Consider the following 13327-nt stretch of genomic DNA (forward strand, 5'->3'; position numbering starts at 1 on the left):
TGTAAGGAGTAACAGGAATGCAGAGTACTGGGCTAATGGTAAGATTCTTGGCAGTGGAGATGAACAGACAGACCTTGGTGTCCATGTACATAGATCCCTGAAAGTTGCCACCTAGGTTGACAGGGTTGTTAAGAAGGCATATGGTGCATTAGCTTTTATTAGTAGAAGCATTGAGTTTCAGAGCCATGAGGTCATGTTGTAGCTGTACAAAACTCTGGTGCGGCCGCACTTGGAGTATTGCGTACAGTCCTGGTCACCACATTATGGGATGTGGAAGCTCTGTAAAGGGTTCAGTGGAGATTTAGTAGGATGTTGGTATGGAGGGAAGGTCTTACGAGGAAAGGCTGAGGGACTTGAGGCTGTTTTCATTGGAGAGAAGAAGGTTGAGAGGTGGTTTAATTGAGACATATAAGATAATCAGAGAGTTAGGTAGGGTGGACTGTGAGAGCCTTTTTCCTTGGATGGTGATGGCTAGCACAAGAGAACATAGCTTTAAATTGAGGGGTGATAGATATAGGACAGATGTCAGAGGTAGTTTCTTCACTCAGAGAGTAGTAGGGGCATGGAATGGACTGCCTGCAACAATTGTAGACTCTCCAACTTTATGAATAATTTTGGTTGTCAGCTAATGCAAATACACCACTTCCTTAGGTTGATGCATTAATTGCCTGTTAATTAATGGTTAATTGAGTTAATCTTAGTTTGTTACATTAAGGTCTTAAAACATTAAATCTTGTCCTTTGATTCTGCCAGTCATGAGGAAATTCATTCCTTTCTAAAAGTTATTGATCTTAATGAGATCATACCCAGAACCTTGAATAATACAGCTTTCATGTTGTACACTGCCATGTCTGTCTAGAGTATTCATGATGTGGAGCTGCTGGTGTTGGACTGGGGTGGACAAAGTTAAAAATCTCACAACACGAGGTTATAATCCAACAGGTTTACTTGGAGCGTTCTGAAAGCTAGTACTTCCAAATAAACCTGTTGGACTATAACCTGGTATTGTATAATTTTTAACTTAGATTATTCATGATACTCCCTGTGTGGGACTCTGACAGTGAGATACCGGTGTATGCTGGAACACCAATAAGCAGTTACATGTAGGGGAGGTCCTACCTCTGTGTTCTAGTGTGTTCCCAATATTAGTTGCTTTGCTGTTGGACAGCAACATTGTAGGGGCCAACAATTTTTGAAAGGTAAATCTCTTTTGCTATTGTCATGTGTCCTTTGGAATTCAATTTGTGACTGTATTAGTACAGCTCCAGGAACAGGTTAGTTGTCTAATTTCACAGCTGCAGGATGTGTGTGACCCTGGGGAATTGTGGAAATTGACATTGGGAAAGCCTAATAAAAATAGGCTTGTATAATCCACAGAGTAAAACAATTTGCACGGAAGCAGACACTGGGTCTGGATGCAAGCTCTGGCATGTTGTGGGGCTTTATATATGGGATTGAACAGTTCTAGAATAATATCATCACAGCCTAAGGTACAAGGTGACAACACTATCAGAACAGTTAATGATTCACAGTAGATAGGTGTTTGAAATGTCCATCTAAGACAGTCTGAGACCTAACTGAAAGAGAGGTAGAAAGTCAGGCCATGAATATATTACTCCCATGGTCACTGAGGCTTTTACAGTATTTATTATGTCCTATACTGTCTGCTCTGACTTTTAACTTCACTTTCACAACTAAGGATTATGTAGCACTTATTAGTCATGGAAAGTAACTAATGGGTAGGTATTCATTTTATACTGATGCTAGAAACTGGAAGGCACTTGTAGCATCTATCAAATTGGGAAATCTCAGGAACTTACTATGTCAAAGATACGATATAAATTCACATTGTTACTGAGTGGTCTAAAATGTGAGTCAAATTATTAGGATCCCAGTTGATGTTATCATTGGACCAGTCAAAATCCAGACTGAAACCTGGCTTGTATCTTAAAACCAAAATAAAACAAAACATGATCAAAGTGGTACCTCATTGAAACATAAACACATAATGTTGCAGATTATGTTTTAAAATAAAACTAAAGTTTATTAACCAAAAGAAATAAGATATAATATTTATTTATAACATAAATACAGAGATAAAACCGTAAAACTATATTTGCAATAATCCTAAAACACTAACTTCCATCCAAGGATTTCACAGATTTACCCAAAAAATGCAAAACTAAAAAAAGTCACTCCCTTTAAGCTATAGATGCAATCTCTAAGCATAAAAGTCCCAAAGGCTCAAATTTCTAACAGACGTAAAGCATAATTTTTGACCTTGCTAAGTTGTGAAACATCCTGAAGTTCATAAAAATCTATTAGTGCTCCAAAGTAGCTCTCAGACACAGTTTTAAAAAGAAATCACTATGACTACAGAAAACTTACAATTAATAAATTCAGGCACTCAAAATACCTATTTGTAACTAACTCAAACTTAAATGATATTAAAAATGTCTTTGGAAAAAAAAAGTCAAAACAACTGCAGTTTTAAAAGGGAGAAGAAGCACATGGTAAGGTCATTGCAGGAGAGAGAGAGAACCTGCACAGTTACTGCCTTTGATATTTCAATTTGTGTATTGCTGGACATTGGAGTGTATCTGGGAAAATGATCAAACAGTGAAATTCACAACTGATCTTGGAGGAACTGTTGGGCGAAGTTCACAGCACAGGATCGGATAAGTTAATCGTTGTTTTAAATGTGGCCTACAGAGAATCTGCAGTAGTGAGTAGAGTAGGTTCTTTCTTCATTATATGATTTTGGAGATATGTCTCTTGATTAAACTTAAAATATAAGACATAACTATTAACTTAACCCGGGGCAGTGTTTGTAGAGGAATAAGACGGTGTTATTTTCTGGGTCTGGATTGTGAAGGAGCAAAAATGGCCTTTAATAGAGTGATATAGACTTCTTGTCAGATGTGGGAGTTTAAAGAGAGTTTAAGAGTTACTGCGGATTATATCTGCCATAAATCCTGCTGGCTGCGAATCTTATCAGATAGAATGGATCGGTTGGAGAGACAGTTAGAAGCAATGAGGAATTTGCAACAGCAACAGTATGTGATGGATGGCAGTTATAGGAAGGAGGGAAAGTCTCAGATACAGTCACATAGATGGGTTAACTCCAGGAAAGGTAAGAGAGATAGGCAGCTAGTGCAGGAGACTTTTGTGGATATACCCATTTCAAACAGGTATGTTGTTTTGAAAAATGTAGGGAGTGATGGATTCTCAGGGGAACGTAGTACGAACAGCCAAGTTTCTGGTATGGAGACTGGCTCTAATGCAACGAGGGGTACGTCGGGTTCCAAGGGATCAATTGTGTTAGGGGATTCTCTAGTTCGAGGTACAGACAGATGTTTCTGTGGCCAGCAGCAAAAAAAGCAGAATGGTGTGTTGCTTCCCTGGTGCCAGGATCAAGGATGTCACAGAGAGGGTGCAGAATGTTCTCACGGGGGAGAGGGGCCAGCAAGAGGTCATTGTCCACATTGGAACCAACGACACAGGAAGGGAAAAGTTGAGATTCTGAAGGGAGATTGCTACGAGCTCGTGAGGGCAGGAATAGGAGAATAGAGCAGATGAATGCATGGCTGAGAAGCTGGTGTATGGGGGAAGGATTCACACTTTTGGATCATTGGAATCTCTTTTGGGGTAGAAGTGACCTGTACAAGAAGGACGGATTGCACCTAAATTGGAAGGGAACTAATATACAGGCAGGGAGATTTGCAAGAGCTGCTTGGGAGGATTTAAACTAGTAAGGTGGGGGAGGTGGGACCCAGGGAGATAGTAAGGAAAGAGATCGATCTGAGACTGGTACAGTTGAGAACAGAAGCGAGTCAAACAGTCAGGGCAGGCAAGGACAAGGTAGGACTAATAAATTAAACTGCATTTATTTCAATGCAAGGGGTCGATCAGGGAAAGCAGATGAACTCATAGCATGGTTAGGAACATGGGACTGGGATATCATAGCAATGACAGAAACATGGCTTAGGACTGGCAGCTTAATGTTCCAGGATACAAATGCTATAGGAAGGATAGAAAGGGAGGCAAGAGAGGAGGGGGAGGTTGGCATTTTTGATACGGGATAGCATTACAGCTGTGCTGAGGGAGGATATTCCCAGAAATACATCCAGGGAAGTTATTTGGGTGGAACTGAGAAATAAGAAAGGTATGATAACTTAGTGGGATTGTATTAAAGATCCCCTAATAGTCAGAGGGAAATTGAGAAACAAACTTGTAAGGAGATCTCAGCTATCTGTAAGAAAAATAGGGTGGTTATGGTAGGGGATTTTAACTTTCCAAACATAGACTGGGACTGCCATAGTGTTAAGGGTTGGGGTGGAGAGGAATTTGTTAAGTGTGTACAAGACAATTTTCTGATTCAGTATGTGGATGTACGAGAGAAGGTGCAAAACGTGACTTACTCTTGGGAAATAAGGCAGGGCAGGTGACTGAGGTGTCAGTGAGGGAGCACTTTCTGGCCAGCGACCATAATTCTATCAGATTTAAAAGAATGATGGAAAAGGATAGACCAGATCTAAAAGTTGAAGGTCTAAATTGGAGAAAGGCCAATTTGCATGGTATTAGGCAAGAACCTTTGAAGGCTGATTGGGGGAAGATGTTCGCAGGTAAAGGGACGGCTGGAAAATGGGAAGCCTTCAGAAATGAGATAACAAGAATCCAGAGAAAGTATATTCCTGTCAGGGTGAAAGGGAAGGCTGGTAGGTGTACGGAATGCTGGATGACTAAAGAAATTGAGGGTTTGGTTAAGAAAAAGAAGGAAGCATATGTCAGGTATAGACAGGATAGATCGAGTGAATCCTTAGAAGAGTATAAAGGAAGTAGGAGTTTACTTAAGAGAGAAATCAGGAGAGCAAAAAGGGGACATGAGATAGCTTTGGCAAATAGAATTAAGGAGAATCCAAAGAGTTTTTACAAATACATTAAGGACAAAAGGGTAACTAGGGAGAGAATAGGGCCCGTCAAAGATCAGCAAGACAGCATTTGTGTGAAGCCGCAGAAAATGGGGGAGATATTAAATGAGTATTTTGCATCAGTATTTAATGTGGAAAAGGATATGGAAGATGTAGACTGTAGGGAAATAGATGGTGACATCTTGCAAAATGTCCATATTACAGAGGAGGAAGTGCTGAATGTCTTGAAACGGGTAAAGGTGGATAAATCCCCAGGACCTGAACAGGTGTACCCGAGAACTCTGTGGGAAGCTAGAGAAGTGATTGCTAGGCCTCTTGCTGAGATATTTGTATCATCAATAGTTACAGGTGAGGTGCCAGAAGACTGGAAGTTGGCTCACGTGGTCCCACTGTTTAAGAAGGGTGGCAAGGACAGGCCAGGACACTGTAGACCAGTGAACCTGATGTTGGTGGTGGGCAAATTGTTGGAGGGTATCCTGAGGGACAGTATGTACATGTATTTGGAAAGGCAAGGACTGATTAAGGATAGTCAACATGGCTTTGTGCGTGGGAAATCATGTCTCACAAACTTGAGTGAGTTTTTTGATGAAGTAACAAAGAGGATTGATGAGGGCAGAGCGGTAGATGTGATGTATATGGACTTCAGTAAGGTGATCGATAAGGTTCCCCATGGGAGACAGATTAGCAAGGTTAGATCTGACGGAATACGGGGAGAACTAACCATTTGGATACAGAACTGGCTCAAAGGTAGAAGACAGAGGGTGGTGGTGGAGGGTTGTTTTTCAAACTGGAGGCCTGTGACCAGTGGAGTGCCATAAGGATCGGTGCTGGGTCCTCTACTTTTGTCATTTAAAAAATGATTTGGATGTGACTATAAGAGGTACAGTTAGTAAGTTTGCAGATGACACCAAAATTGGAGGTGTAGTGGATAGCGAAGAGGGTTACCTCAGATTATGACAGGATCTTGACCAGATGGGCCAATGGGCTGAGAAGTAGCAGATGAGTTTAATTCAGATAAATGTGAGGTGCTGCATTTTGGGAAAGCAAATTAGAACCGGACTTATACACTTAATGGTAAGGTCTTAGGGAGTGTTGCTGAACAAAGAGACCTTGGAGTGCAGGTTCATAGCTCCTTGAAAGTGGTGGAGGCTTGTACATTTGCAACATTTAAGAGGCATTTGACTGTGTATATGAATAGAAAGATTTTGGAGGGATATGGGCTGGGTGCTGGCAGGTGGGACTAGATTGGGTTAGGATATCTGGTTGGCATGGACAGGTTGGACTGAAGGGTCTGTTTCCATGCTGCACATCTCTATGACTCTAGATAAATCAAGTAATTTATATCAGAAGTCCACAAAGTTATTTAGACATGCTGAACTAGCAGCATTCAACCAATGATAGCGATGATTACCATTAACCACAACCTGAAAGCCACTACAGCAGGTCTAAGGATGTGTAGTCTACAATGTGTCTCGCTTCCTGACAATAAGTTACAATGCACATTTCAAAAGTGTAACACAATATTATCATTCACCTGGATGGGTTGCTCAATATTCAAATTTCATTGACAGCACCATCAAAATCATAAACTAGAAGGTGCACAGAAACACCATTACTTCAAGTTCCATTCTAAACAACAAACAAATCAGCCTAAATATATAGTCATTTATTTTCACTGTCACTATGCTGAAACCCTCAAACTCCATGTTTAACAGCACTGTAAAAATACTTTACAACATCGGACTGCAGCACATCAAGAAAGTGGCCCACCACATCTCAGCTGAAATTTCTATCCGGTGCTGAGGAAATATTGACCTGCGATGGGATGTTAAATTGATTCTCTATTCGGTTTCTCAAGTATGATGATTCCTGATGAAGGGCTTATGTCCAAAATGTTAATTCTCTTGCTCTTTGCATGCTGCTTGACCTGCTGTGCTTTTCCAGTACCACACTTTTCTACTCTATTCTCAAGCATTTGCGAACAATACCATGCGACTATTCATAGAAACACAGGGATGATGAACATTTATCCTAGAAACATCAGCTAAAATAAAATATCCTGTGATTTTATCACATCGTTGTTCGTGAGACCTTGAAAGCAAACTGACTGCACTTCTATGCCATAATTGAGAGTGCACTTCCACATTGGCTGAGTTGCATGTTGAGATATTCCAGATGGATGGATGTGAAAGTTGTCATAAGAATCCAGCCAACCCAACATGCAATGATAACAAAGAGCTTGGCCATCCTTTTCCTTCCTTATTTGCCCAAGACCCCAGCCAGGTGAAACAGCATTATACCTGTATTTTTTTCAATCTAGTCTACTGCAGTCACTGCTCACAATATTCACATTGGTGACACCAAATGCAAACTAAGCAACTATCTTACAACACATGTGTGCTCTCTCTGTCGCAATGACTTTGACCTCCAGGTTATTTGCCATTTCAATAAACTTGCTCTCATGCTAACATTTCCATCCTGGGCTTGCTACAATGTTCCAACCAAGTCCAACACAAACTCAAGGAACCACACCTCATTTTCCATTTAGGCACTTTACAGCTTTGAAGTCTCAGCAAGGAATTCTATAACTTCAGAAAGTAACTGCATTATGTCTGTTCTCTGTTTCTTATTTTGTCATGCCCCATCTCCAGCCCACAGCCTTGCCTTTTTTGCATCTTTTAAAATCCTCTGGGTACTGGAAATCTGAACAAATAAAGAAATTCATAGAGAAAATCAGCAGGTCTAGCAACATCTGTAGAGAACGAAACAGAGTCAACCTTTCAAGTCCAGTCTGAATCTTCTTGATTGTGAGTAAATACTTTGTTTTTGGTCAAGAAGGCTAATTCTCTCTCTTTCACACAATAACACAAAGAACTGTGGATACTGAAGAAATTGCTGGAAAAACTCAGCAGATCTGGCAGCATCCGTAGAGAGAAAGCAGTCAATGTTTTGGTTCAGTGGCCTTTCTGTTGTTTTGAAGTTTCCCCAGCAATTTCTGTTTTCGTTTCAAACCTCATCTAACTCAACATACATAACACAGACTTACAATGTTAATAATTCAGTTTTAATCCATTTATATATTATTTAAATATGCTTTATGAGAGGGGAGGGGGTGGGTGTATGCCAGTTTCTCAGGCAGGTCAACTTTTTCTAACAGAAGTACTGCAGATGCTGGAAATCTGGGACAAAAACAGAAACTGCTGGATAAACTTCAGAACAGAAGGCAGTTGGACAAGAAACATTGACTCTGCTTTCTCTCCATGGATGCTGACCAAACCTGTTGAGGATCTCCAGCAAATTCTGTTCTTGTTTACATCGGACTGTTTTCCTCTCGCTCTCCCCAGCTGCTGCTGGATTTCTCCAGCATAATTTCTGTGATCCTAGCATCTGTAGTACTTTTGCCTTTGAAGAAGTTGGCCCGTGCCTCTATTCCTGGTGAAGGGCTTTTGCCCAAAACGTCGATTTTCCTGCTCCTCGGATGCTGCCTAAATTGCTGTGCTTTTCCAGCATTACTCTGATCTTGAATTTGGTTTCCAGCATCTGCAGTCATTGTTTTTATCCCCGACAGGAAAACTGTGACCACTTCATCACCTCTCCCCCCACCAAAAAAAAAATCTATAAATGGACTAAATGTGAATTATTGATGCTGTAAGTCTGTGTTGGGGATGTTGAGTTAGGTGAGAATGTGATGAGTGCTGACACTCGTCGCTGCCTCAGTGTGTGTCTGAAGCTTCCAGCCTCTCGTCATCAGCCTCTATCTCTCTCTCCCTCCCTCCCTGAGACAGAAGTGGACCAGAAACTGCAGGACCAGGAACAGCACCAGGACTCACATCCGGATCCAAACCAGCATGCAGGCCGACGAGAAGCTGCACTGCCAGAGCCCGGGCTGCTCCATCCAAGTCAGCAGGTAACCGTCGGCCAAGATGGTGGGGGATGGGGTCAACCGCCATAACGGTCTTAACGGCCGCGTCGCCCCTAGCAACCGCCGCCCAGGCTCTCAATCCCCGGGCTCGCCTGGCAAGGCCCGCCCGACTTCCACCTCTCTCTCTTCGCACCGACTAGCGGCGTGAGGTAAAGGGGAACTCCAGCTCAGCCGCACAAGGACATGAAGGTCACCTTCCTCCCTTTCTCTGTCCCTCCAGCTTCCCGCCTCTTCTCTGTGGATGCTAAACCCCGGTCCAGACCCACCCTCCACCACAGGAGCAGGCTCTCTTGCCCATTTGGCGGGTCGCCAAAAGGGGCGAACACAAATCAACTTTCCAGCGGCTGTTTAAAAACAATGACATCCGCCTGTTGGAGGAAATGTGAGAGAAATCAGAGCGCCCATTCGTCCCACAATCAGTTTGTGGGTGAGTGACATCGTTGGACCTAACGCCACACTTTCTCCAACTCAGCATTAGTTGGATCAAATTTATTGTTTGCAGCTTTATTCAAGACTCCACTTTCTGGAATTCTCTCCTTGAATCTCTCTGCCTTTCCACTTTTTACACGTCCTTGAACACACTTGTTAAAACCTTCCTCTTTGATCGTCTGCCTTCTCCTTTCGCTTGAACATTTTTTACTGAGTACATTTCTGTGAGGTGCCTTTCGATTTTTATGACGTTAAAAGTGCTATATAAATGCAAGTTCCCATTAAAGGATTTCACTGCACCCATCTTACCCCAGCTGCTAACCCTGATTCTTGCCACTCTTAGTCTGAAACAATCTGGTTGAGCTTTAATCATCATGTCTTTTCCATCACCAGTGCCTTCATTTCCATAACTGTACCCACTCAAATCTATGCACATGCCTTTGTAACTTCCACACCTAACTGTTCACTCGCCTTTCTAGAATCCATTCTTTGCTTCTGATTAGCTGAAAGACCTGCACATCGTCCTTTCATCCACCTTCAGTTTTTGTTGGTACCATCCACTTGTGCATCACATTTAAGAACATTTTTGTCATTGCTAAGGCACTCTATGGCCTTAACAGCCAGCTATGTTCTGTAATCTCCTGTAGCAGCATACATCTTATACCCATGCCAGTCGTCTGACTCTAACCTTTGGTTTGGACTCCTCTTCATTACAGATCACAGATGTGTGGCTCATGTTGGTCCAGCTTTGAGTCATAGAGTCATAGAGATGTATAGCATGGAAACAGACCCTCCTGTCCAACTCGTTCATGCTGACCAGATAACCAAAATCAATCTAGTCCTATTTTCCCATATCCCTCTAAACCCTTCCTATTCATATGCCCATCCAGATGCCTTTTAAATGTTGTAATTGTATTGGCCTCTACCACCTCCAAAGATGTGCACATCAGGTGAATTGGCCATGCTAAATTGCCCGTAGTGTTGGGTAAATGTAGAGGTATGGGTGGGTTACGCTTCGGCGGGTCGGTGTGGACTTGTTGGGCCGAAGGGCCTGTTTCCACACTGTAAAGTAATCTAAAAAAAAACCTCCTCTGGCAGCTCATTCCATACATGCACCACCCTTTGCGTGAAAAAGTTGCCCCTTAGGCCTCTTTTAAATATTTCCCCTCTCACCCTAAACTAATGCTGGACTCCCCCCATCTCAGGGAAACGTCTTTGTCTATTTACACTATCCATGCCCCTCATGATTTTATAATTAGGAAGTGCCTTCCTAAATCTTTTGGACCCTTTTAAAAAAAAAGGTTCTCAAGTACCACCTAAGATACTACGTGAGTTTAGCCAAATAACATAGTGACTTTATTTTTGTGTTTTGAGGATCATTAAAAAATAGATTGAAAATGTTTGTAAACTTAATTATGTAGTCACAAGTGCTGGAGAAACCCAGCAGGTCAGGTAACATCTGTGGAGCGAGAAACACTTAATCTGTCAAGTCCAATGACTCTTTGTCAGAGCTGCTTCTATTTACATAAACTTCATTCTGTTTGTTGACATTTTGTGTTGTAAATATTTGTTGGCCTATTATAGGCCTTGTAGCAATTATTCTGCTTTCTGGAGACTAGGAGAAATGCACAAAGAATGCATAACTTTATCATGAGCACTGCATACAATTTAATGTTCCATTGTTTTCATCTCTGGGCCAACTATTGTGACAATAAATATGGGTCAATAATGACTAAATTCTTGATCATAAGTCCCTTTGGGAGTGGGTGGGATTTAAAAAAAGCTTGAATTAATGCTTGTTATGACACACCTTCAGGGCAGTTGGGACTTGAACCCAGAGGTAGGGATATTATGCCAAAAGATCCTCTAGCGTGATTGAGGATAATTATATAAATATTTCTAATTAAGCCGTTCAGAGATGTTATTACACATGTCTTCTGGAAATTGAACCTGGGCCACCTAGTTCAGAGTTGGAGATGCAGCACTGCACCATAAGTGCTTTTCTGATACAGTTGTGGATATTTTCTGTTCAGGGATGTTAGTGTATACTTCTGGAACAGGTGAGACTTGAACCAAGGCCACCAGGCTCAGATGCAGGTGCACTCCCACTGCAGAGGGTGACAGTGGTGAAGTGGTAATGTGTCTGGACCAATAATCCAGGCTAATGCTCTGGGGGTATAGATGAAATCCCACCATGACAGCTGGTGGAAAAAATAGTGAAGGAGTAAACTGAAAAAGAGGTGGAATTTGGAGGTGCACCATTTGCAACATGTGTTTATTTAATAAAGTATATAATGACCATACACTGATGCTCTATACTTCAGCACTTGTTACCAAGTTCCAGTTGGGGTTCTGTTTTAGTAAGGAGATCTGACACTGAAACCAAAATAATATTAAGTGCAGACTTGAAATATGAATAGTTGCCTCTTTGAAATCTGGATGATCAGTGATCGTCAGTTGACTCCTGCCTTTATTACACTTTCGTGGTCATAGTCGTCGAGTCATATAGCAAGTTATCCTTGACTGGTTATCCTTTGGTCCAACCAGTCTATGCCGACCATAATCCCAAATGAAACTACTCCCACCTGCCTGCACTTGGCGCTTATCTTCCAAAAAATTCTTATGTATATACTTATGCAATGTCTTTTAAACTTTGTATCCATACCCACATGCACCACTTCCTCTGGAAGTTCATTCCAGTCATGAACCACCCTCTGTAAAAAAAAGTTGCTCCTCTTGTCTTTTTAAAACCTCTCTCCTCTTCCCTTAAAAATAAGACCCATAGTCTTGAGATCCCCTACCCTAGGAAAAAGACACCTGCCATTCACTTATCTATACCGTTTATGATTCTACAAACTTCTCTAAGATCACTCCTCAACCTCCGATGCTTCAGGGAAAACAGCCCCAGGCTATCCAGCCTCTCTTCATAACTCAAACCCTTCATTCTCGGCAACATCTTGGTAAATCTTTTTTGAACCCTCTCCAGCTTAATAATATCCGTCCTATAACAGGGAGACCAGAACTGAACACAGTACTCCAGAAAACACCTTGCCAACATCATGTACAACCTCAACATGACATCCCAAGTCCTATACTCAAAAGTCTGAACAATGAAGGCAACTGTGCTAAACGTCTTCTCAACCATGCTGTCTACATATGAGGCAAACTTCAAAGAATAATGTACCTGAACCCATAGATCTCTCCATTCTACAACACTGCCCAAGGCCCAACTTTTAATTATAGAGTCATAGAGTTGTACAGCACGGTAACAGTCCTTTCGATCCAACTCATTCATGCCAACAATATCCTAAATTAATAGAGTCCCATTTGCCAGCATTTGGCCCATATTCCTCTCAACCCTTCATATTCATGTACCCATCCAGATACCTTTTTAATGTTATAATTGTACCAGCTTCCACCACTTACTGTGGCAGCTCATTCCATGTGCCACCAACCATGAAAATGTTCCCCCTTCGGTCCCTTTTTATATATTTCCCCTCTCACCTTAAACCTATGGCCTCTAGTTTTGGATTCCCCTACCTGGGGAAAAAGACTGGCAATTCTCCCTATCCATGCACCTTGTGACGACGTTGCTTCTTTAACAAGGTTACGTTGTCCTTGTTTTTTTTCAGAGAGGTGGTAAACGACTCAGGCTCCTAAAAGTCTAAGTTGAAGGGTTTTAGGGCCAATTTGATTATAGCGAGCAGATACTCTCTCATGCTTTAAATTAAAAAAAACTTGTACATGAAAGGGGAGTGGCTAGTTCTCCCAGCTCAGTTTTGTCACTGGTTTGATTTGGTTTTTAGCAGTCTGCCTTTTCACTGAAAGCAGTCAGGCAGTTTTGAAGCTGCTGGACCCAAAGAAGCAGGTCCATGCTAGTACTCTCTCTCTGACATCTCTCCAGTAAGACCCTGTTTGATTTTACATTTTGTGCTAAGGTGTGTGAATGGGGATTGTTGCAAGTATTTCGAACAGCATTATTAAGTTGAGATAATCTGTTGAGATAGGTTGTTATTTGGTAATCTGTTTTCTTCTGTTTGTGTTT

General features: G+C 41.7%; 1 protein-coding gene across 6 annotated transcripts in view; it reads left to right on the top strand.

Moving 5' to 3' along the window:
* The first annotated feature begins 2957 nt into the window (after positions 1-2957).
* Positions 2958-13327, top strand: part of acot7 (acyl-CoA thioesterase 7) — a 284291-nt gene continuing 273921 nt past the window's right edge. The window contains exons 1-2 of one of the 6 annotated variants that reach the window (XR_015753439.1): positions 2958-8838; positions 9074-9275. Coding sequence is in view for 4 of the 6 variants with exons in the window: in XM_087980339.1 (XP_087836465.1) it covers positions 8780-8838 (59 nt within the window). In the remaining 2 variants the exon portion in view is untranslated. Of the gene's footprint in view, positions 8839-9073; positions 9281-13327 lie in introns of those variants that run through there. The other 5 variants (XM_087980341.1, XM_087980339.1, XM_087980340.1 and 2 more) reach the window with 5 other exon arrangements.

This window comes from Chiloscyllium plagiosum, unplaced genomic scaffold (assembly GCF_037043375.1).
Source record: "Chiloscyllium plagiosum isolate Xiang-an unplaced genomic scaffold, Cpla_swu_hap1 HiC_scaffold_37, whole genome shotgun sequence".
NCBI classification, from domain to species: domain Eukaryota; kingdom Metazoa; phylum Chordata; class Chondrichthyes; order Orectolobiformes; family Hemiscylliidae; genus Chiloscyllium; species Chiloscyllium plagiosum.